Source organism: Macrobrachium nipponense, chromosome 16, assembly GCF_015104395.2.
Source record: "Macrobrachium nipponense isolate FS-2020 chromosome 16, ASM1510439v2, whole genome shotgun sequence".
In the NCBI taxonomy this organism is placed as follows: domain Eukaryota; kingdom Metazoa; phylum Arthropoda; class Malacostraca; order Decapoda; family Palaemonidae; genus Macrobrachium; species Macrobrachium nipponense.
The window spans coordinates 55,057,627-55,080,987 of NC_087209.1; the positions used below are offsets into that span (position 1 = coordinate 55,057,627).

General features: G+C 37.0%; 1 protein-coding gene across 1 annotated transcript in view; it reads right to left on the bottom strand.

Annotated features, from left to right (window-relative positions):
* Positions 1–23,361, bottom strand: part of LOC135195701 (uncharacterized) — a 249,855-nt gene that overhangs the window by 29,539 nt on the left and 196,955 nt on the right. Inside the window, 3 exon segments of the mRNA XM_064222101.1 lie at positions 6,955–7,218; positions 10,208–10,406; positions 15,132–15,244. Of these exon segments, the coding sequence (XP_064078171.1) occupies positions 6,955–7,218; positions 10,208–10,406; positions 15,132–15,244 (576 nt within the window).

Genomic DNA, 23,361 nt, shown 5'->3' on the forward strand with positions numbered 1-23,361 from the left:
ATGCCATAAGAACCACTGAAACAGCTGACCTTAACTGTGAAGGAGTGCCTGGCGTGCGCCATCTCTTCCAACATCAGCATTGTTTCCAGCTATCTTGTACATCTTTCGATTGCCATAAAGATGTGACATTTCTGCATCTGTTGGATGGAAATAGGGGTCCCATGTAAGGACCAAACCACTGTCCAGGAATTTAACTTCTTTTACTAATTTCACTTTTTTGACACTATAGGCACAACTGGGTTCAAAATTTTGCACCACTCTTCGCTAAATATCAGATGAAATTCTGTATCATCAACTTTGCTGTAGTCTCTTGGAGGGAGGGAAAACGCGCTGGATAAGCATAAATACAGGATGTTGAAACTAAGGAACTAGGGTGGCTGGTGCTGGTGTCACAGACGATTATTTGCCCTCTGTTGCTGCATGGGATGTCATCCCCTTATAAATTGTGATGGGTGCAAGGAAGTAATTTTTTCATTGCCTTAGAGGTGTGCACTGGTAAGTTCACCATAATCAAACCAGAGTTCACTGTTGTTTCCAAACTTTTTCGTTGGCTGTACTTACTCCCTTGGCTTATTTTGAATGCAACTAAATTTGGAAGGAGAATGCAGATAAGATTTTAAGAACTCGCATAGTGTGAGTGCTGAGCAATGAGATGCAATTCCATATACTGAAATAAAAAGAACAATGAAACAACAAAATGCTTGAAGCTTACTAAATAATTAATACTTGTTTGTTCCAGGTTGAGATTTAGTTTGTTTCTCTGTTTTGATTTGATAACATTTAATGTGGAGAAAGATGCTTCACAAAGGTAGGCAGACACCCAAATGGTAGAAGTATTTTCAGAGCCTTCTATCCAAGGTTAGGGTGCTCCTTTACACAGCTCCAAAACTGTGCAAGATTTGAGGTTTCAAATATCATTTTGAGTCCATGATTTACACACTCTTCTAACAGACTTTCCTGAAAGCAAATAAGAAGCAGCTTCCTCTCATTTTCAAATAGGAGGAATGGCTTCTAACCCAGTCCAGCTGTATTGATCATTCATATATGTCAAGAAAGTATGACTGAAAGTCGCAAGTAAGGTTGGTCAAATGCTCTGCAATGACTGGTTTTGCAGTATTTTTCTCATCATTGTTGTTGGAAAAATAATCATCTGACAGAGGAAAATGCACAAAATCTTCCCCAGAGCATGTCTCCTTCCACAACTCTATTTTCTTTTGAAAACGAGTAACTTTATCATACAAGTTAAGAATGTTAGCATCACAACCTTGCAGAGATAAATTCAACTCATTTAGATTGCTGAATATGTCTCCAAGTTATGCCAGTTGTGAAAGCCAAGTAATGTTTTCAAATAATGAGGCAAAAGGAGATCCATGTTCTGATAAGATGGAAGCAACCTCATCTGGCAACTCAAACAACCTGGTGAGCATCCTTCCAGAAAACAGTCACTGCACCTCTAGTAGCTGCATGTGCTCAGAGCCTATGACCTCTCACAGTCTGTGGAACAGATAAATATTTAGGGGCATTGACTTTATAAAATTGATTACTTTGAATGCATCATTCAATATCCCATGCAACTGTGAACTCATCTGCTTTTATGCTAATGATTCTCTGCGAATGATGCAATGAATCCACTCTGAATCAGGATTTTCCTTTTTAATCTTTGCAATGAGTCCCTTGACCTTGCCAGTGGCATCTGTACACAAACACATGAAGATTTCTAGCTGAGCCCTTGTTCAGAGAAGAAGTGATTAATGACAATGAAATGGCTTTGCCAGTTGTGTATTCTAATTTTTTTCAAAATAGTATGTGTTCATCAATATCATCGTCAATGTATCTGAAAAGTGGGGCAAGCTGAGCCTGCCACTGACGTTAGTTGATTCGTCAACTTGGAAGGAAAAAGACTGGCTTGGTTTCAGCATATTCATGATTTGGTCAACAACATCTGTGCTCATTTCATTACCCAGCGAGAAAAAGTTTGGTGTAGCAAAGGAACAGCCTGTAGTTGGTTAGCTGCCTTTTCATCCAGCATTATTCCAGCCAACATATCTGCATCTCGCAATATAAGTTCTTCATCAATATTAAATGGCTTTTTAGCTTTAGCAATTAATAAAGATACAGCTAAAGATGCTTCCAAAGAATTGCCGAAAAGTTGTACAGGCTTTCTGGAGGATTTCCTGGGAGAATCTAAATTCAGAAAGCTTTCTTTTGAAAAACTTCGCTGGTTTGCCAACATGATACTGATTTTTGTGTTCAGGTGACGGATGTGAGCTAGTTTCAAACTACTGTTGGCCAGCCTCTCTCCACAAAAGAAGTACAATGCTTCTGGAGGATCAGCATTAGTAGCTGAAAATGCACATAATCATCCTTGTACTGCCAATATCTTGGTAGGTCTGTCTTCTTTTTCTGTGCAACTGTTTAATTTCCTTCGTTTGCATCTCTGCTGCAGCTACAACAGCTATCCCGTTTTAGCCATCTGTCCATACTTCTTGTTGAAAAACAATTGCGTCTCTAGGCTTGTATGTGGTTTTAAAAAAAGAGATGCACACCTACTTCTAGAAGGAAACTGAGCATGAATGATTCGAGTTCACCAGCACTTTACTGCAAATTTACAAAAACGCATCCTTCCAGTTAACTTCTCCCTTCCCTCCCTCAGTCCCCTGTACTTATTTGGCCAAGATTCTGATCTATTTCTCAGTTTTATTGAATCTGAAGAAATTTATTTTGGGAACTTATAATTGTTTATTTATTTATATAATTCTTTTATATGTACACACACACACATATATATATATATGTATATAATATAATTATATATATATATATATATATATATATATATATATATATATATATAAATATATATATATAATATATATAATATATTTATATATATATATATATATATATATAGATATATAATATATATAATATATATTATATATAAATATATATTATTCAAGCTACAAATATTCTTTAATATTTAATTTACTCTACCTCGGAATTAATATATTTTCATATATGTAAACCAAAAGGGAATTTTTTAGTTGATACCTAATAATTTCGTCCTCTCGTGGGTTCGAACCACCGCCCAGCAGACAGAGAAGAAATAAGGACTTCAGTGACATTATTGATTCGGCTAACAAGTGAGGATATAAGTTTATACCACTTACAAATCCCCGTTGAACTCGGATATTCGTAATTAGAATCGATATCCAACCCCCTCTATCATGTTAACAAATTCAAACGTTTGCCGCACGTAGCCATATTATGAATAATCATCACACCACCGTGATTCATATAAATTATTCTAGCTACAAATATCCTTTAATGATAAGTAAGTTATTGAAGAATGGAAAGGCATTGATAATAAGGCAACTTAACTATGGAATATCCTTGATCATATGGGAAACAAACAGTAGCAATTACCATGGTCGAGGTCACGCACAGCTGTGGTTATGGACTCAAGCTGCCTACGTCACAATCCAGTGACCAGGCCTCCTCTGTAGGTGGCCGTGGCACAACACCATTAAAGCCACTAAGGAAACCCTGGCAAATGCAGCTTAACATTTCCCAACCCCCGGGCAGACAGAAGATGCAATCAACATTGCAACAGTTGCTTTAATTGAGCAATAACTCAACAAGAAAGCTCAACTTTTATGTTTCTTCAGCAGAACTTACTCCAGTAGAAAGAAAAAAATAGCACCATTGACAGAGAAATCCTCGCTGTGCTCCAGGGGTTGGGAAATGTTAAGTTGTTGTTTTCATTGAGGGCATTGTTACAGGGGAATGGCCTTGGTTTGTGCAATCCTTATGAGGAATCTATGTGCCTGTGGATTTCTGTAGTTCTTTGAGGCTGATTGGAGTCATGTATTTTCTGGTGGCTGACACTTTTAAGTTTAAGGGGCTGATGTTGCTTGCTGATAGATACATTTGTTGGGGCCATTTAACATGGTTCTGATTTGGGTTAGGTGATTTTTTAAATTTTTGCAAAATATGTGAATGTCATCATCTTAGCAAACACAGGATGGGAGGTCACCAAGGATGTTAGCTTTTGGCCTTTGGAATGTGGGGCCAGAGTTCTGTATGTGGAATAGTTAAATGTGTGGCCACCGAAAGGCTTAATAATCCCTGACCTGGATATGTCTTAGTGGTCAGTATCCTTCTGTAGACTGAGGTGCCTCTAACCATTACAAAGGTGCCAGGAGCTGTTGGGTTTTTTTACCACATTTATTTGAAGGTCTCTTTTGTGGCAGTGGCAGGTGGCAGAAGTTGGAGTGGGCTAGGGATCTGTCATTTTTATGTATGACAACACGTGTCATATTTTGCTGATATCCTGGGGGTTTGTTCAAGCCTGGACTTCAGGCCATGCAAGAATTCTTGGAGGATGTGTAGGTACTACGTGGAGCCTATCAAAGAGATGGATGCCTGTTTGGGTCTGGTGATGGTGTTGATGGCCAAAGTGTCTGAGAAAGTACGCAATGAAGAGGGACATCTGGATGTTAGCAATGATGTTATCTCACTAGTATTCGTTCTTCATGAGGTGGAGAGTGTGGGTCCATGACCTTCTGATGGCATGGAAGTGCTATCGGCAGCCACAAGTCATAGGTAAAAGCCATGAACCTCTGGTGGTCTGCCAATGATGCAAAGAAGATAAATTCAAAGGTGCCTGTGCCCACCTGAAAATTCTTGCCAAAGGCTTGGTCTGTTGTATAGACATTGGTGGAAGCGGCATCTGTTGAGGTTGTGGTGGCCACTGCAATTGCCCTAGGAGGCTGCCTAACCCCTTTTTTTTCTTCAGCTGCCTTAGGGGTGTACTTCCTCATTGCTCTGTTGACTTTGTGGTGGCATATGCAAAGGACAGATGTGTAGGGAAGCCTTTTTGCCTTTGTCTCAAGGGGAGCTTTTGCACAACATCGGCTTAGGTCACTCCATCGTTATCTGTTATGGTTGTGATGGTGTATTGCAAAGCCTTGGGAGCCTCCAGAAACTGCTAAGCCTTCTTCAGGTCTTTCATTAATGTTCCTTCAGTGTTAAGAAGCCAGCCCAGATGGTGGTTGGCAATAAGAAGAGCACAGTCTCACTCATCTATTCACCCTTCTTGTGTTTCATGTTTGGTGTTGAGATCTGGCAACCTGAGTTCTCCTAGAATCCCCTTGTCATTGTATCACCCATTGATGTGTTGGGTAAGTAAGGGGGACAGCAGCAAGGAGAACTCTGAGATCAGGAACTTTAAAAGACTGTTGTATTCAATCCTCTTGTCTTAGGCTTTGAGCCAGATTGCAATCCAGGGGAAGGGACGTCTGGGATCATTTCAAGTAGACAGTCTACTTTCTTCTTCAAACTTGTGATAGTTTAGGGTGAGAATATTAAGGCCACCTTTACAGATCATCTTATAGTGTTAGGTATGGCCTTTTGTCTGCTGGTGGGTTTTTGTATTGGTTAATCCATGAATCATGTTGGTTACATGAAACACATGCAGGATCTACCAAGGATGACCTTGTGCTCTTATGAGAAAGCAATCCAAAGTTGAGAGGTCGTATCTGGTCTATGTTGGCTTTATGAATTGATGAAACAAAGAGGAAAGCCAGAGCTAAGATGCTATATGAAGTCTGTTAGTGGCTTATATTTTGGTAGGGCATGGCTGTACCAGGTCACATTTATATGCAAGAGGCACATAAACAATTGACTTTGTTAGCAGACCTAACCCATTTTAATGCTGCCTATGGGCTGAATGGTAGTTAAAGGTGATCTGCAATTCTTCCTTTAATACTGGTCTCTCCAACAGGAACTGGTGTTCTTGCAGATAGAGATTTCATGTTTAGTGAAGACATCTGAAGCCCTGGCAACAAACACGCTGTCCTCATTGGTGACCAAGCAACATCTCATCTTCAAAAGACAATTAGAGTAAAATGGATAGAGGAGTTCTCAAAGTTGAGTTACTTCCTGGAGGCTTTCATCAAGCTCACGACTACTTGAGAGCCATCTGTGAGATACTGTAGGATTCTGGCATTGACAAGCTTCTTGTTATGGTTGAGATGTCTAGTGAAGGAACACGAATGAGATTTTTGTTACTATTTTACTGTTATTCTGATATTCTAGAACACAATTTCTCTCTGTTTTACTCGAGCATCTTTAAAAAATATCTCGAGATTTAGATTCTTTGAAAAGAATGAGAATTAACACAAGGTTCTGGAAAATCCAAAATAAACCATAAGAAAAATGGGATTTCTCTATTTTTTTCCGCATTTTTTGTTAGATTGTTCGCCATTTGTCAAGTGTGGGAAAACAAGTGCAGCGACTATAATAATAGATACGCGTGATCTTTTGGAGATGATAGTATCATATCTAGTCTTTAAACATTTTGCCAGTGGGTTGCTGAGGTTTACTTAGGTCTTAGTACAATGTAATCTAGCTGTTTAAAACTATGACATTTTTCTGTTCTATGAAGACTATTAGGTTGCGTTTGATGTAGTTCCCATGGCAGTAATTGTCACATTATTATTGGATTTAAAATGAATGCTCATTGGTGTTTTCTTAGTCTCATCAAAGTACCATAAATGATGTAATCAGTGGTTGTATGGGTATATTCCTATACATACGTAAACTATTTTGTCAAAAAGAAAATATATAACAGAAATGAATTACCTTGACCTAGACCAATTCACCTTTAGACAAAGTACGTAGGGACACAAAAAGCTATTTTCGAACATCTAGTGATGATACTTAGTGGCTCTCCGAAACATTTCAGTAACTTTCTTACGGAGCTGTCCATCTAGATTATGCTCCTTAGATAGTATCTTTGGGCGTGGTTAGCTTGCTATGTCTCCTTTCCGAAAAGGTCGGGTATAACCTTCTGGGTATACAATGGATCTGGAATCCGTGGTTATTGAATCCAGTTACCAAGAATTAAAGGAAAGAAAAAGGAATATTTAAACCAAATACAAAGTGAAAAACCTTGTGTATGAGAGAGGATGTCAGGATCGCATTCGTCGATGTCCGCAGAGATCTCGTAAGCAAATTCAGTGTAAGGAGTGTCCATAGGGTGTGCGGATGACGGCCTCCCACCCTGATCATTTCTTCCTCGCATGTGGGAATGCCGACGCACTTCCAGCCGAACAACCACAATTATAACGACGATGAGCGGAACCAACATCACTCCTCCACCTACGAGCACGAACGCAGGGATTCCCATTTCCTTTTCTCGATCGCGTGCAGCTTCTAAAAGGACAATAAATAAAAAATGAGCCAATACAGAAATGAAAACGTCATCTTCGCCTAAAAATGCAATTAACTATTTCAGTATCAGGGCTTAGTAATGAACATTACGGAATTTTTGAAAGGCCTCATGATTTATTAGTTAAGTTACTTTCAAATGTACGCTCTGTAAAATTCGGATATATATTTGCCATCAGATCTCTTGATTTCGTAATCTTATGACTTTAAACAAGTTTGGTTGACTTGCTTTAACCACATGACGATTGCTTACAGAAAACATCGGGAACAAGATGTCCATTGACAACTAAGATCAGAAATTCCGATGAATTGCCTAACAACTTTTTGTTTCATTTTAAAAAAACTTCCACTTGTGATTACCTATATAAAAATCAATTGCCAATCATTAACGAAAACGTGATCATTATCACATAGAATATAGGTGGTACGAGAAGACAGTAGAAGTGGAGTTCAGTGCCATCCAAAATTCTAATATCATCATGGACATCATTATCGCCTTCGAGGTCGTGTGGCAAAAGTGCCTCTGCAGAATTCGCTACTTTGTACTCTTGGTTTTCCTGTGCGTTAATTTCTACAAAACTCCATTTATCTCCATCTTCCCTTCTCATAGTTCTCATCCAAGTAGGCCTGGAGCTTCCAACCTTTCTGGTGCTAACAGGAACCAAGCTATCAACATTCTCACAGGGGTTGTGTGAAGCACATCTCCTGGCCCTCTGTATCTCGTTCCCTCAATATCTCTTTGTATACGGAATTTCCATAATATTTCCCATGGTATCATTTCTAACGCTCTCCTACCATCTATCTCATAATATTCTTCTTAAACCCTTATTATCAAATCGACAAAAACTTTTACATATGATTTTACTGTCCTACCAACTTCATTCTGTATAGTAATACAGATATTACTTTAGTATGTAATTTCAATCTATTGGATATTCACATGTTATTTGGCTGCCCATTGTCTTTTTGGTCATTTCTCTCTTCTGTAAATTTCAACTCAAGAGAACTCCTACTAGACATGATTGCTCCTAAATATCTCTTCCCTTGCAGTGTCATGTCATCATTCAGTCTAATATTAAATGGGTAATATATTCTTTCTTATGATGCGCCTTTATCCTATTGTTATTTGATGTACACAAAACTTTCCTTCATTACTCTAATGAGATTTGTGAACTGATCTGAGCAAAGTAAATTCCAATAGGAGAAACCTGAAAAGAGCTTATTTGTGCTGCGAGACAGTGTAGAAATTCAAAGATGCACCAGGAAAACATTGTGTAGATTAAAAACAGGATAATATCACAAATAATTTGCCATTGGTTATATGACATCTGACTGTGACGGAGTTTCAATTAAATTCAGGAAATTACCACAGAATATCTTTTCAAGTACAGTGATGCTCAAATCTGATGCGACATGATTCTTTTTGCATTGTCCAGATTCTCAGACTCAACGTGAAGTTGCCAAGTAGTGTTATTTTTTTAATTCTAATGTCATACATGTCAAAAAGTTTGCGAATTCACAGCTAGCACTATTTCCCTTATGTTTATATAAATATGATACCTTTTATGCATTAGCATAATTCGTAATCTGTGTGATTTGACAGATAATTTTTTCACATTGCTTAGTTCAAAGTATGGTGTGATAAGGTTAGCGGTACCATCAATGACAGTGCACTTAACATGCTCCTCAGGCTGGTCAACATAACTACCCCTGCAGCATTATAACAGTAGACCTAATAAGCTCAATAGTCATAACAACATTTTCAAAATAGGAAGATGAATTACAATAAGTCTTTTTTAATGTTGAAGATTTAGGCTGTGTTTAAGCTGCCTGGATGTTGCAAAATGATTTATAGGCCTAAAAAAATAATCTAAGCCCTCTATTTGCAGAGATTGCCTGTTCTTTGAGGAATAAAAGATGATGATGATTTTCATTATATGGAGAAGATGGCTATTAATAAAAATATTTACTAGTATTAACATCAAGGCATACGGAACTCTTGTTTTTTTAACGGGCTTAAAATATTATTTTCTTGAAAGTTCTGCTCGCTTTTGGTGTATAATCTATTTTTTCATAACATAATTCGAAGTGCAAGAATGTGTGGATAACCTCATTTGCTTTCTGGCCAGAAATTGTTAATATAGAGATGTGAATGTTAAGGGTAAAGTAAAGAAATCTGACACATTTAGGCCTAGGAACAAAATCTTGGCTTTGGCAAAAGAATATTTGCATAGGCAAATATTTGCTAGTAAGTCATCATTTTTGGAGTGGTTAAGAAATATATCATAAATAATTCTATTTGCATGAACATCCAAATATTCGTCTAACAAATATAAAATAAATGTTTTAAAGAAAATATCATTATCTCTACTCATTGTAGAACGCATTGTAGACCTACATATGTTACACCTACATATGTTACGACTATCTTGTTGCACCGCCACTCAAGTGGTTATGTCACATGTGCTCCATTCCCTCGTTGATATCAGTAGGTGCATTCTGCTTTTGTATTCAGATATTTACATTTTTTCAGTGTTTAAGCATAAAAACAATCAAATAGGACCATTTAAAGTTTCATGATTGCTTTGGAAGTAATATTAATGATATGGCAATTTTTTTCGTTTTCTGTTTAACAATGGAACTGAGATCTGATGACGACTTCTTTATGGTCAAATGCATCAGCGATGAGTAAACGACAGTTCTGAAAATGTTTTGTATGTTTTTCTGAAATTTGGCTAAACGTGACATTTTCTCTCAGAAATATATGACAGATTTCACTCTTATGGAACATATTGTATCCTTATTGCATGCAATAATCGTGTTTTCGTATAGAAATTATAGATAAATATGGAGCATGTTAGGCTGCCAGTTAGTGAATTTTGAACGAAATCCTATCCAATCATGTAGCATCAGTTCTGAGCATAGCTGTACATTAACTGTCATGGAGCGTCAAATTTTGCTTATGGTATCTGACCTGCATTAGTTTCCTGCTGATTTTCCAGAACTCGTGACGTGAAGGTTTTCAGCTCAATGACCCTGGAGGTGCCCATGGTGTTCGTGGCAACTACGACTATCTTATAGGGCGTTGCAGGCCGGAGGTTGGCCAAGTTGAAATTGGGCGTCTCTGACTTCACTTCTCCAACTGGTATCTGTTCTGAGCCAATTTGGAACACCTGAGAGAGAGAGAGAGAGAGAGAGAGAGAGAGAGAGAGAGAGAGAGAGAGAGAGAGAGAGAGAGAGATCATTCAATAAGTTTGCTTATGACACCTAGATTACCATACAACAAGTCCAAATCCTTTATATCAATTATATTGTTATTAGAAACTCGTCTCTCAAATGTAGGCTAAGTCTATTCGTACTTAATAAGTACTAGGGTGAGACCAAGAATGCTCTCATCATGTACTGATGTGCAATTCTTACCAGAGTTTTGTTGTCTTTTGGCAGGGTATTTTTCTTTTAAATATAAAGCTAATATTCTCTTAAACAAGTATGAAATTAATCTTTATATACAGATGGTGGGCAATTATCTTCGGCGCATTATATTGTGGCATTTGCATAATGCCTTTACCATATGATATTTACTCACCGTAGCCAAGCAGTGTTCAAGGTGAAAACTTTTAAATATCAAATCGTGTTTCTTATCTTGTAAATTGATCACTGTCATTTACTTAATTCAAATCGCACAAGAAGTACATAAAAGGCATTAAGGTAGTATATGAATGGGTGGCTATAAAACACTTGTGCAGGAAAATTTTCTTCAAGCATTTTCCAATTTTGTCGCTCTATTTTTATCTTTCTTTTCCATTAACAGCTGACTCTATGCAAGCCATTATTTAATGTTGTTTTAATTTTGGCAAAACAATTGTATACTTATGGTGTATGTGTAATTGATTTTATTGGATACATAACTAAGGACTGAGTTATTAGACTTCTCTAATGCACTAACGATACCAATAAAATCTTTTTTCAGAGAGTTTAGCAGAATCTCCTTACGTCTTCTGTCTACGTCGGTCCTTAAACTCCAAATTGCAGTTTTTATTACTTCAAAATTCCGAACGCTCTTCTTTCCTTCGTTTGTCATTATATTCTTCACGGCCCCGTAGCGGGGTAGTGCCATCAGTGCACCTCACACGGTGCACTGTCAGCAATACTTTGGGCTCTTTGTAGCTTCCTTTCAGGCCCAGTTGCAACACCTTTCATTCCTTTCACAGTAGCTCAGTTCCTGGTTTCTTTCTTCCATCTTACTTTCCAGCCTCTCCTAACAATGGCTTCATGGTACAACTGCGAGGCTTTTCTCCAGTTCACCTTTCAAACATTTTTACTTACTCGGGGAGTAAGCCTACAAACTTCTTTGCTGTTGTTGTTGTTGGTGTTTTTGTTCTTGCTGTTGTTGTTCTTGTTGGGGGGTAGGAAAGCCTTATGGAAAAGCCTAAAAAGGTCTGAAAAAGGTGTTTCGCCATGATTTAAAGATAGAGAAATCTTAGGATAGGACATTCATGATTTATTTATTGGAATGAAAACGTAAAAGATAAATAATGTGGATGTTAAATAGTACAGCACAATTATTTCTAATAATATATAGTGTATCTATTTAAATTTTCGTTGATGAAGCCAAGTGCTATTTGACCGTAGATTTTAGCACACACACGCCTCGAGTAAGTGCTCAATGACCTCAAAGGTCCCAGCACTTTCCCTTTAGATTGTAAGCTAAATTTGACTAAAATCTATGGGGTTATGGCAAAATTTGATGAAAGATCTTTGGTGGATAAGCTAAATTTGACAAAAGGTATATGGAGGTTTAGCTAAACTTGACGAAATATGTAGGGTTATGGCTAAATTTGACAAAAGATTTGTGGGGTTATTAGATAAATTTGACAAAAAGATATATGGGAATTTAGCTAGATTTGACGAAAGATCTGTGGGGTCATAGATAAATTAGACAAAAGATCTATGGGGTTTAGATAGAGGGTTAAGCTAAATTTGACGAAAGATCTGTGGATTTTAGGCTAAATTTAATATTCATAAGTGTTTAACTAAATTTCATCAAAGGTTTTTGTGATTACCTAAATTAAACAAAAGACCTAAATTTGGCAAAAGATCTATGGGGGCTTAATTGAATCTACTACAAGATCTATGAGTCTTTAGCTAAAATTGACGAAAGATCTAGGGGGTTTAGCTAAATCTTATGAAAGAGCTATAGGAATTTAGCTAAATTTGACAAAAGATTTGTGGGAGTCTACTTAATTTTGACGAAAGATCTATGGGAGTTAGCTAAATTTGGCGAAAGATCTAGGAGTATAGCGCAATTTGGCGAAAGAGTTATGGGAGTATAGTAAATTTGACGAGAGATTTATGGGAGTTTAGCTAAAATTGACGAAAGATCTATGGGCATTTAGTTAAATTTTTGGAAAGATCTATGGGATTTTAGCTAATCTATGAGAGTGTAGCTAAATTTGACTAAATATCTATGGCCGTTCAGTTACATTTAGAGAAAGATCTATAGGAATTTAGCTAAATATGACGAAATATCTGTGGGAATTTAGTTAAACTTAACGAAAGATCTATGGGTGTCCAGTTAAATTTGGAGAAAGATCTATGGTAATTTAGCTAAATTTGACGAAATATCTATGTGATATTAGCTAAATCTGATGAAAGATCTATGGGGTTTAGGTTAAGTATATCTTAGTTTTAAAATAGACCACTGAGCTAAATTTGACGAAAGATATATGATAGTTTAGCTAAATTTTACGAAATATCGATGGGCGTTTATCTAAATCCGATGAAAGATCTTGAAGGGTTTAGCTAAATTGTCGAATATCCTTAGGGGTTTATCTAACTTTGACGAAAGATCTGAGGTTTGATTAAAACTGACAGAGTATCTATGAGTTTAGCTAAATTTGATGAAAGGTCTATGGGGTTTTAGCAAAATTTGAAAAAAGATCTATTGGAGTTTAGGTAAATTTGATGAAAGATCTATGGGGGTTTATATAAGTATGAAAAAAAGACCCATGGAAATTTAGCTAAAATTGGCGAAAGATATAAAGGGGATCAGTTGAATCTGAGGAAAGATCCGTGGGTTCGAAATTCCCCCTGCTGTCTGTAAAACAGGGCCAAAGAAAGTATGGTATTAAGAAGCTGCGTTACAAGTTATTTCATTATGGTGTGTATGCAACCTCCATATAGAATAGAAGCTCTATTATTCTTTGAACTTTTTAAACACTCATTTCTTAACTGTCACCAGTGTTTTGATCTTGTATTGTATGTATATTCACACCACCAATTTTATTTGGTATGCAGTACAGAGTTCAACTACTTTCCTGTAATAATCACACAGCTACTTTATTGACATTCCTTTTTCCTTTTCATCCTTTCCAGTCACCTCATGTTTTCTAGCGTTTACCAGTACTGATCCTCGGTCCTCCTCACGCCACTCCTCTCATCCATCTTTTTATACATTTTCACCCCCTCCTCCTTATAGTCTACTGTTTGCAACAGGTCATCTGTGTTAAACAACTTGTCAAACCATTTTTTTTAGGGGGGCCGCTTCTCGTAGCTTTTCCAGTACTTTGATGAACAGCAATGAGTTCAGACCTGATCTTTGAAGGACACTAACTTTAATCTTAAATTTTCTAGATACACCTGCAGGCAACTGTCATTACTCTAAATCTATTACAATAGTACCGTAACATCATTAGCTTAATGGGCTTTCTTAGGACCATTTACCTTCTTAATGCCCACTTGATTATCTGTCCTGGTACTCTGTCAAATGGATGTTTTAGTTCCAAAATTATGAAGTTTATAATCTCTTCCTCTTTGTGCAGTACTTGTTCTTTTACTAATTTCCGTGGCATGAAACAAAACTGACCATTATCTGTTTTACAAAGGGATTGAGTAACTGCCAACGAATGAGAGATTTATGCTTTTTATAGCAGCCTCTAACCAGTGTGCAGAGAATAATAACCACCTGTCTAACTAAAAAAAAATTTCCTAGCTTCTTTAGTTTACTCTTACTTGTACTCTACTTTACTATTGCTATGAAAAAAAATTTTTTTTGAAAGAATTTATACAGTTGATATATACATATTATAACTGGCAATCAAATAAGATACATCTTCTCATAATTATAGCTGTAAGGAGCGCAGTAAACGATCTTCCAAATAAAAAACAATTTCATATGATTCTGAGATTAACTTCCTCCCTACACGACGATACCGTTAAGAAACTTTCTACACAAAACTTCTTCCAAGCCATTATTTACATCGGTATTAAACATTTTCACATGGTTATTGCATATCGTGAAAAAACAATTAAATGAGGTTTGCGCCTTTTTATGGTTATCGTGGATCCTTGACAATGGTGGCTTTGGTACCTTCGGTACATCACACAGAGAAAAGAACAGCCTTCCTCATCTTCCATTGCTGAAGCCTCCCCTGCTAATGCTGCCACTAATTTAGATATTTCCTGATTGTTTGGGCGTGGGTGTATAAAAATACATATTTGCATTACTAATGCATATCTTTCTAAATGAAAAATTGTGCAGTTGTTGAGCAGTTGTTGACCTTCGTCTTGACATTAGAGACAAAGTTTCGTTATGTTTTGGTTGATAATATTAACGGTTGTAATAATCGAGCCATGTTTGAGCCCAAAAACCTTTATCCACTTTCAAATTACACAAAAATGAAGCTGTAACAAAATTATTTAGAATTTGTACAATATGGAGATATCACAAATGTTTTCAACTTATCATAAATAATCCTCGACAGTACTGATACAAATCATAAGGAATCGGCCAATATTTCCTGGATTACTTTTGTAGGGGACAAAGTAGATAGAAACAGCAATATTCGTTGTGTATCAAGACTAATCTAAAATAGGTGACACACTAAACTATCCCTTACCTGAAGTAGAAACGTTTGATTGAGTCCTCCGTCGTCACCGGGCAAACAGACCACCTGCAGCGAACTGATTGTCACAGCTGAAACGCCGCAGTTGTGCGGAGGGTCAGGTTTTCCTTGCAACGGAAAAGAAGAAGAAGAACAGCTATTACATCGTATGTCAGTGAATCTTCAACGGGAAAATCGGTTTTGAAGCAAATGGATCATTATTATTCTATCAATCTGGCAATTCTATTCCGTTCATAGAATAATTTAGGAACCGGGGCTTGAAACTCTCTCTCTCTCTCTTTATATATATATATATATATATATATATATATATATATATATATATATATATATATATATATATATGTGTGTGTGTGTGTGTGTGGGTGTGTGTGTAATTGTGAATTTTATTACATCACCGTGATTCATATACAAGCATTAAGCTACAAATGTCGCTCTACCTCGGAATTAATATATTTTCATATATGTTACCCAACGGGGATTATTTTTCAGTTGATAAGAAATTTGTCAGCTTATGGGCTCGAACCACTGTACGTCCTGAATTCTTGGTTCCGTGGTTCGAGCCCATGAGCTGACGAGTTTCTTATCAACTAAAAAAAAGATCCCCTTCTGTTAGCATATATGAAAATACATTAATTCCGAGTAGAGGACATTTGCAGTTTTTGTTAGCTCATAGCTTCTATATATATATATATATTATATATATATATATATATATCTATATATATATATATATATATATATATATATATAAAGGTTTTTGCCACGAAGGAAAAATGAAAAGCGAGATAGCCAAGCACTTTCGGTCTAGTGCGACCCTTTACTAGACTGAAAGTGCTTGGCTATCTCGCTTTTCATTTTTCCTTCGTGGGAAAAACCTTTATTTATACATAGCATTACGTTTTATATACTTTGTGATCAAGCTATTCATATATATATATATATATATATATATATATATATATATATATATGTATGTATATATACATAATATATATATATATATATATATATACACATATAGTATATATTATTATATATTGCTACTTTCAAAATGCATATTTCCCCTCTTTGAAATGTCATGTAGATTGTGTAACATTTTTTCAGATTCCTAGATAGCTTAGAATAGGATGTTTTAAGATGTGTGTTTAGATTTTGCATTACGTGTTGTAAAAGAATATATATATAACGTAAAGAGAGATATTCTTCTTTGTCTTTTCGAAACTATGAATGTTTAACTTTTATGTCAACACTGTAAGATTAGAGGGTCTGCGAGATCCGTTTGCTTTCCTAAATCTGTCAACGCATGTGATAGCGAGAGAATTGAGTCTTGCGTTGTTATCAAAACATGTCAATCTTAATTGTCGCTCAGCCTCCGTTTCGATCGAGTAGAGTACGTCTTTTTTGTTTTTAACAGACTGGATTGGTACGCGTATCTTTGATCAAAACCACGTGCATGTTACACATTTCTTTATGAAGATTGTGTCAGATTTCAAGCTTCTAGAATTTTTGTGCCAAGAACGTTTTGTGTCATCTGCCCTGTCAAATTTCTGTAAAGGAAGAAAATTCCATTCTATCTTAGGACCTCGAGGCAGTCAGATCTCTCTCTCTCTCGCTCTCTCTCTCTCTCTCTCACTCGAAATCATTGAGATTATATTAACGTAACGTAAATTGGTCACTCGTAACTTGTGAGAATTTCATATTTGATATTTCTTAGAGTTTATTTAGTGTTGTTTAGTTTCTTTTGTGGAATCTGAACAAACATTATATCGTAACGGCGCCTGGTTTTTGTGAAATTGTGTAAGACAAGACTGCAGCAGAGAAAGAAGTTGGTATACCAAAAAGGTAGTGTTATATTTCTATTAGTTGCAACTAATAACGGTTAGGTAATAACTAATAACTAATAACGGTTAGGAACTGTGTTTAACTAATAATGGATAGGGAGTGTGGTTAACTAATAATTGATAGGAACTGTGGTTAACTAATAACAGATGGTTGTGAAGGTTTGGTAAAAACTTGGTTAGAAGAGAAGTGAGAGGACCGTTGAAGATTCTTGCAGAAAATTGGGAAGAAAATCAAGAGGAAAGCCAAGGAGAGTATGTGAAGAATTTAAGGAAAAGGTTGAAAGAGATTAGAAAATTCTCTTTAGAAAACTTGAAAATGAGTCAAGAGAAAATGAAAAGGAGATTTGATGCTAAGACTAAGCTAAGAAGTTTTAGTGTTGGTCAACAAGTGTTAGTGTTCTTACCTGTCAAGAGATTTCCCCTCACTAATAAATTTCAAGGTCCTTACAGATAATTCAGAAGTTAAGTGATAGAACTTATGTGAATTGAAACTCCAGAAAGAAGAAGAAAACAACGGAAGATACATGTGAACCTCTTGAAACCTTATTTCTCAGAAACTAAAACTGAAACTGTGTCAGTAACCCAAACAACTTTATCTACAGAAGACAATGATGGCTACGAATTAGGAACTGCAAGCAAGATGAATAATTCTTCAATTTTGGAAAATTTGGAGGATAAACTGAAACATCTGAGTGTTGAACAAGGTGAAGACTTAAGTGACGTAATTAGAAGTTTTCCAGAAATTTTTTCAGATGTGCCTAGATATACTGATCTGACCAAGCATGAAATCAAGATTCGAGAAGATGGAAAACCTTTCAAGCAAAGAGCCTATCGCTTATCACCGTATCATCGAGATGTTTTGAAGAAGGAAGTTGATTATTTGCTGTAACATGGATTAGCAGAACCCAGTTCAAGTCACTTCAGTTCTCCATGTGTGTTGGTGAAGAAACCAGATGGTTCCTTTAGGATGTGTACTGATTATAGGAAGCTGAATTCTATCAGTGTGGCTGATAATTATCCTGTGCCTCTTATAGATCAGTTACTTGATAATATTGGGCAAGCCAAGTTTGTTTCCAAGATAGACTTGTTGAAAGGATATTATCAAATTCCCTTAGATGAGAATGCAAAGTTGATGTCAGCTTTTATTACTCCATTTGGACTATATCAGTATACTGTTCTACCGTTTGGACTGATGAATGAACCCGCAACATTTCAATGAGTGATGGATCAATTGCTAGGATCAATAGAAGGAGTAGGTGTGTACCTAGATGACATCGTGATTTACTCTACAACGTGGGAAGAACATCTGAAGATTCTGAGGAAAGTTTTCAAGAAACTACAAGAAGCAGGATTAACAGTCAACTTAGAGAAGAGTGAGTTTGGAAAGGCAACTGTGCAGTATCTTGGGTTTCAAGTTGGGAAAGGCCTTCTTGCTCCAGTAAATGCTAATGTAGAAGGTATCTGTAAGGCTACCCCACCTACTACCAGGAAACAGCTACAGAGATTTTTAGGCATGGCTGGATTCTATCGTTGTTTTTGCCCAAATTTCTCAGCCGTAGTAGCTCCCTTGACAGACTTAACTAGTCCCAAAGCTAAGTTTATTTGGACTCCAGAGTATCAAGAATCTTTTGAGAAGGTAAAAGCCATTTTAACTTCAAGACCAGTTCTTCAAGATCCAGACTTCGACAAGAAATTTGTGATACAAGTTGATGCGTCAGACTGTGGTGTTGGAGCTGTTCTACTTCAAGAACATGAAAATAATATCTACCATCCTGTGTGCTTCATGTCTACAAAATTGAAAAAACATCAGAAAGTATACTCAACAATCGAGAAGGAAACTTTAGCCTTAATCACTGCATTGAAAAAATTTGAAGTGTATGTGAATAGACCTAGGAATGAAGAAATTGTAGTGTTGTCTGATCACAATCCACTATCCTTTATCAAGAAAATGAAAAATCATAATCAAAGACTGACCAGGTGGTCTTTGTGTCTGCAACAGTATAACTTAAGAGTGCAGCACATTAGTGGCAAAAACAATGTAGTTGCTGATTATTTATCTCGTTGCGAATCGTTGGATTCAACACCGTGATAAAAAATCTTCTGGGGGGGGGGTATATTATATATTGCTACTTTCAAAATGCATATTTCCCCTCTTTGAAATGTCATGTAGATTGTGCAACATTTTTTTCAGATTCCTAGATAGCTTAGAATAGGATGTTTTAAGATGTGTGTTTAGATTTCGCATTACGTGTTGTGAAAGAATATATATATAACGTTATCACGCCCGAAAGTATTTTCGTTCGTTTATTTGTATATTTATTTATTTATTTATTTTTTGCCCACGCAGTCGTATGTTTGCTGCTTGTTAGTAACTGGGTGCTGTTTGCTTGTTATTTGTTTTGCAGTCGTTAAGGAGGATAGTTCTAATCCAATAATTTCTTCCTTTACATGATGACGTAGAGGCAGAGAGACTTTTTTTCGGGAAAAGCCCAAGTTTGCCGTCAGTGATCCTCTGAACGCTAGAGAGGTTGGGATTGCCTCTGAGAGGTACTTGTCTACTGAGAGCAGTGGATTCGCCTTGGATCGCTGCAATGGTGTGTAGCTGTTAGCGCCCTTTATTCCACATCAACGCCTGCCTGCTTTTGAGTCTTCAGCGCTTTATACCACTGTCACGCCCCCCGTTTGATCGTGCTCCCGCTGCTGATGCATGGATGTTTGTCTTCGAGGAGCAGCTGTGATCGAGTTTTTATAAAGTTCTCGATACCAATCTTGGAGGATTACAACACTTGTCAATCTGCGACGGACACATTACGAACACACGAGAGGATATCAGCCTTGGACAGCCTCTAAAGGAACTTCAGATTTATCACCTGGTCCCTCATATTTATTACTGCAACTGCAGCGCCGTTGATGATACTTTACGAGGAGTTAAGTATTGGTTTTAGTAACTATCCTCCATTTTAGAGCTGCAATTAACAGCACTTCGTTACAACGGAACATCAAGTTTACGCTGCAGTGACCTGAAACTTACCTCGGTCCAAATATTATTCAATTATTTTTTTTCTTTCTTTTGTAAATAAATATTTATATTAACATTTTCGTATCATACTCCCTCGTTGTCCTTTGCCATCATTGTTTACAAACTATAACTCGTAGTTAAAGGTACTTCAGGTTGTGCAAAATACTATTGTTTCTTTTATGTAACGGCTTTACGCAAATTATAAAGAACCTGCTTTACGTTAATGTTATTAAGTCGTGACATAAATTGGCGACCGTGATAGGATGGCAAATGGTCAGTGAGGTAGTGTGAAAAAGTATTATTTTTTTTTATCTCTCTCTCTTTACGGGCCACTTTAATAGTTCTTCGTGTTAAGTAGCATTTGCTCAGTTTAACGAGATGTCAACTTTAAGCGAGTTAACTGCCATTGGTGAGAAACTTGGATTGTCAGGATCTGACTTAGCGAATTTCATAAAAGAGCAACAGGAGCTCGAACGCACTAAACGAGCACAGCAGAGAGAAGCTGAAAGAGAGCAAAAGGACGCAGAAAAAGCAATATTGGCTGAAAAGAGAGCTCTTATGGAAGCTGATAAAGAAAGGCTTGAAGAACAAAGTAAAACTCTTCAGTTAGAGATAACTTTAAAGTCTTTAAAGTCCGATGAAACTTCTATGAGTGATTCTGTGCCAGCTAAGTTCAGTGATAAGTGGGGAACTAAGCTAATTCCTAAGTTTAGCGAGTCAGATGTCGGAAAATTTTTCGTTGCTTTTGAGAAAGTAGCTTATCAGTTGGCTTGGCCCAAGGAACTCTGGGCTGTATTAGTGCAATCTGCATTCTCTGGTAAGGCACAAGTAGTTTATGCAGCGTTAAGTGCAGAAGAAGATTCCAGTGATTATGAATTGTGAAAAAAATGGTTTTAAATGCATACCAGCTAATCCCAGAAGCTTACCGGCAGAAATTCAGATCCTGGCGTAAAATGTTTAATCAAACATTTGTAGAATGGGCAGGCCAGAAAGCAGTTAAACTTGACGAGTGGTTGGCTGCAGAGGAGGCAACTACATTTGCCGAGTTACGAGAACTGGTTTTGTTGGAGGATTTTAAAAACACATTCCAAAGACGTTCGCATCCATATAGAAGAATTTAACATTGATAATGTGAATGAGGCAGCAAAGGCAGCAGACAGGTTTGTTTTGTCACACAAGCATTATGGTAAGAAGAAAACTCATTGGGAAGCAGGTGTGGAAAAGGTGGAAGTAATAAAGGGTAGAGAAAGTCCTTCATCGCCTTCGAGGGGTGCGAGGCAGGCCCGGGACATTGTTTGTTATAAGTGTGGTAAGAAAGGTCATGTAAAGTCACATTGTCCTGAAGTAACTAAGTCGGTTAAACCAGTTATGTTGATGGATTGTAGGTCAGTGCCGCCTGTGTCTTCTAGTCTTGAAGGAGAGGTGAGTGGGAGCATGCCTTATGGTAAGGAATTTGAAGACTTTGTCTTTAGAGGTATAGTGAAAGTTGGATCTGAGGCAACTGATGGTAATATCGTTGCATTGCTACGGGATACTGGCTCGTGCCAGTCCTGCATTCTGGAAACCTCTCTCCCTAAAGATTTCTCACGGAAAGGTCAGGATTTTGTGTTGCTTGGGGGTTTCCCAGATACAGTAACATCTTGGCCTGTGGAAGAAGTTTATTTGGAATCTCCTTTGGTAACTGGTACGTTGAAACTGGCTGTAGTTAGTGCATTGCCTGTGAGTGGTGTGGATTTGTTGATAGGCAATGATGTGATGCAAGGTAGTGGCACAGCCTGTGCATCAGAAGGTCGAAAGGGGGCTAGTGTGGTTAATGAACGTGTTATGGTAAATGTTAAACCTGTTGTTCCTGTAACCCGAGCCCAATCTAGAGAGGTAGTCAAAGGTAGAGAAGCTGATATAAATTTGGAAGACTGCTTCCAAACCAAAACTCAACCAAAGACAAAGAAAGGTAAGTCCAAGCAGATAAAAAATCTTTCGTCTAAGTCGATGGTTAATGTATCTGAAGACTTTGATACAGATTCTAGTTGCATGTTTCCAGATAGGCAAACCCTAATTAGTGCTCAAAAGGAAGATGGCGAATTGAGGAGTATATATGAAGAAGCAGAGCAGCTAAAGGAACAGGAGGATTTAAGTGAAGCAAGTTATGTATTAAAGGATGATGTCCTATATAGATTAATTCGTCCAGTGACCGCATCTATTGATGAAGAGTGGAAGGTAAGGGAACAAATTGTAGTACCTAGTAAGTTTAGGCATTTTATTTTGCAAGAGGCTCATGAAAGTGAATGGGGTGGTCATTTAGGAATACGAAAAACACTGTCCAAAGTCAAAGATAATTTTTTTTGGCCTTCTGTAAAGAGAGACGTAGTCAGACATTGCAAGTCATGTCACCAGTGCCAAATGGTTGGAAAACCCAACCAGAAAATTACTAAAGCTCCTTTAATTCCCATCCCAGCTATTGAAGAACCATTCACGCAAATTGTTATTGACATTGTGGGTCTTTACCCAAAAACCAAAACAGGTTTTCAGTACATGTTAACTATAATGGACAGAACCACTAGATTTCCCGAGGTAATACCTGTTAGAGGCATTAGGAGTGGTATCGTTATTAAGCATCTCATGGACTTCTTTTCTCGTTATGGTTTGCCTCGAGAGATACAGTCGGATCAAGGTTCTAATTTCACTAGTAGGGAGTTCCAGGCTAAAATGAATGAACTTGGCATTAAACCACAACTTGGCATCCTCATATCATCCCGAAAGTCAGGGAATACTTGAAAGATTTCACTCGACTTTGAAGAATGCTTTGACTAAGTATTGTTTAGACCATGTTGAAGAATGGATAAGGACTTGCCTTTATTGCTTTTTGCTTTAAGATCAGCCCCTAGTGAATCTCTGGGTTTTTCTCCTTTTCAGATGGTCTATGGACACAATGTGAGAGGGCCTCTTGATTTATTAAGGGAACATTGGGAAGGGAGTAGTGGTAAAGTAAATTCTCTTGATTATATTTTGTCTTTCAAAGAGAAATTAAGGAGCACTTGGCAATGGGCTCAAAATAATCTCTCTACTTCGCAGGCTAAAATGAAAACTCATTATGATAGAAAGTCCCAAGTTAGAAATTTTGAAGCAGGAGAACAAGTACTAGTATTACTTCCTATTCCAGGTCAGTTTAGGGCTCAGTTTGTAGGTCCAGCAGTGGTTAAGAAGAAATTGAATGATGTTGATTATTTGGTGGAAAATTCCAGGGAGGAGGAAAAAAGTATCAGCTGTGTCATATTAACATTATGAAGAAATATTTTTCCAGAGCTAACACTGTTAAATCTGTTTCAGCTGTTGTACCTAAAGAAGGTAATGGACAAGAAGT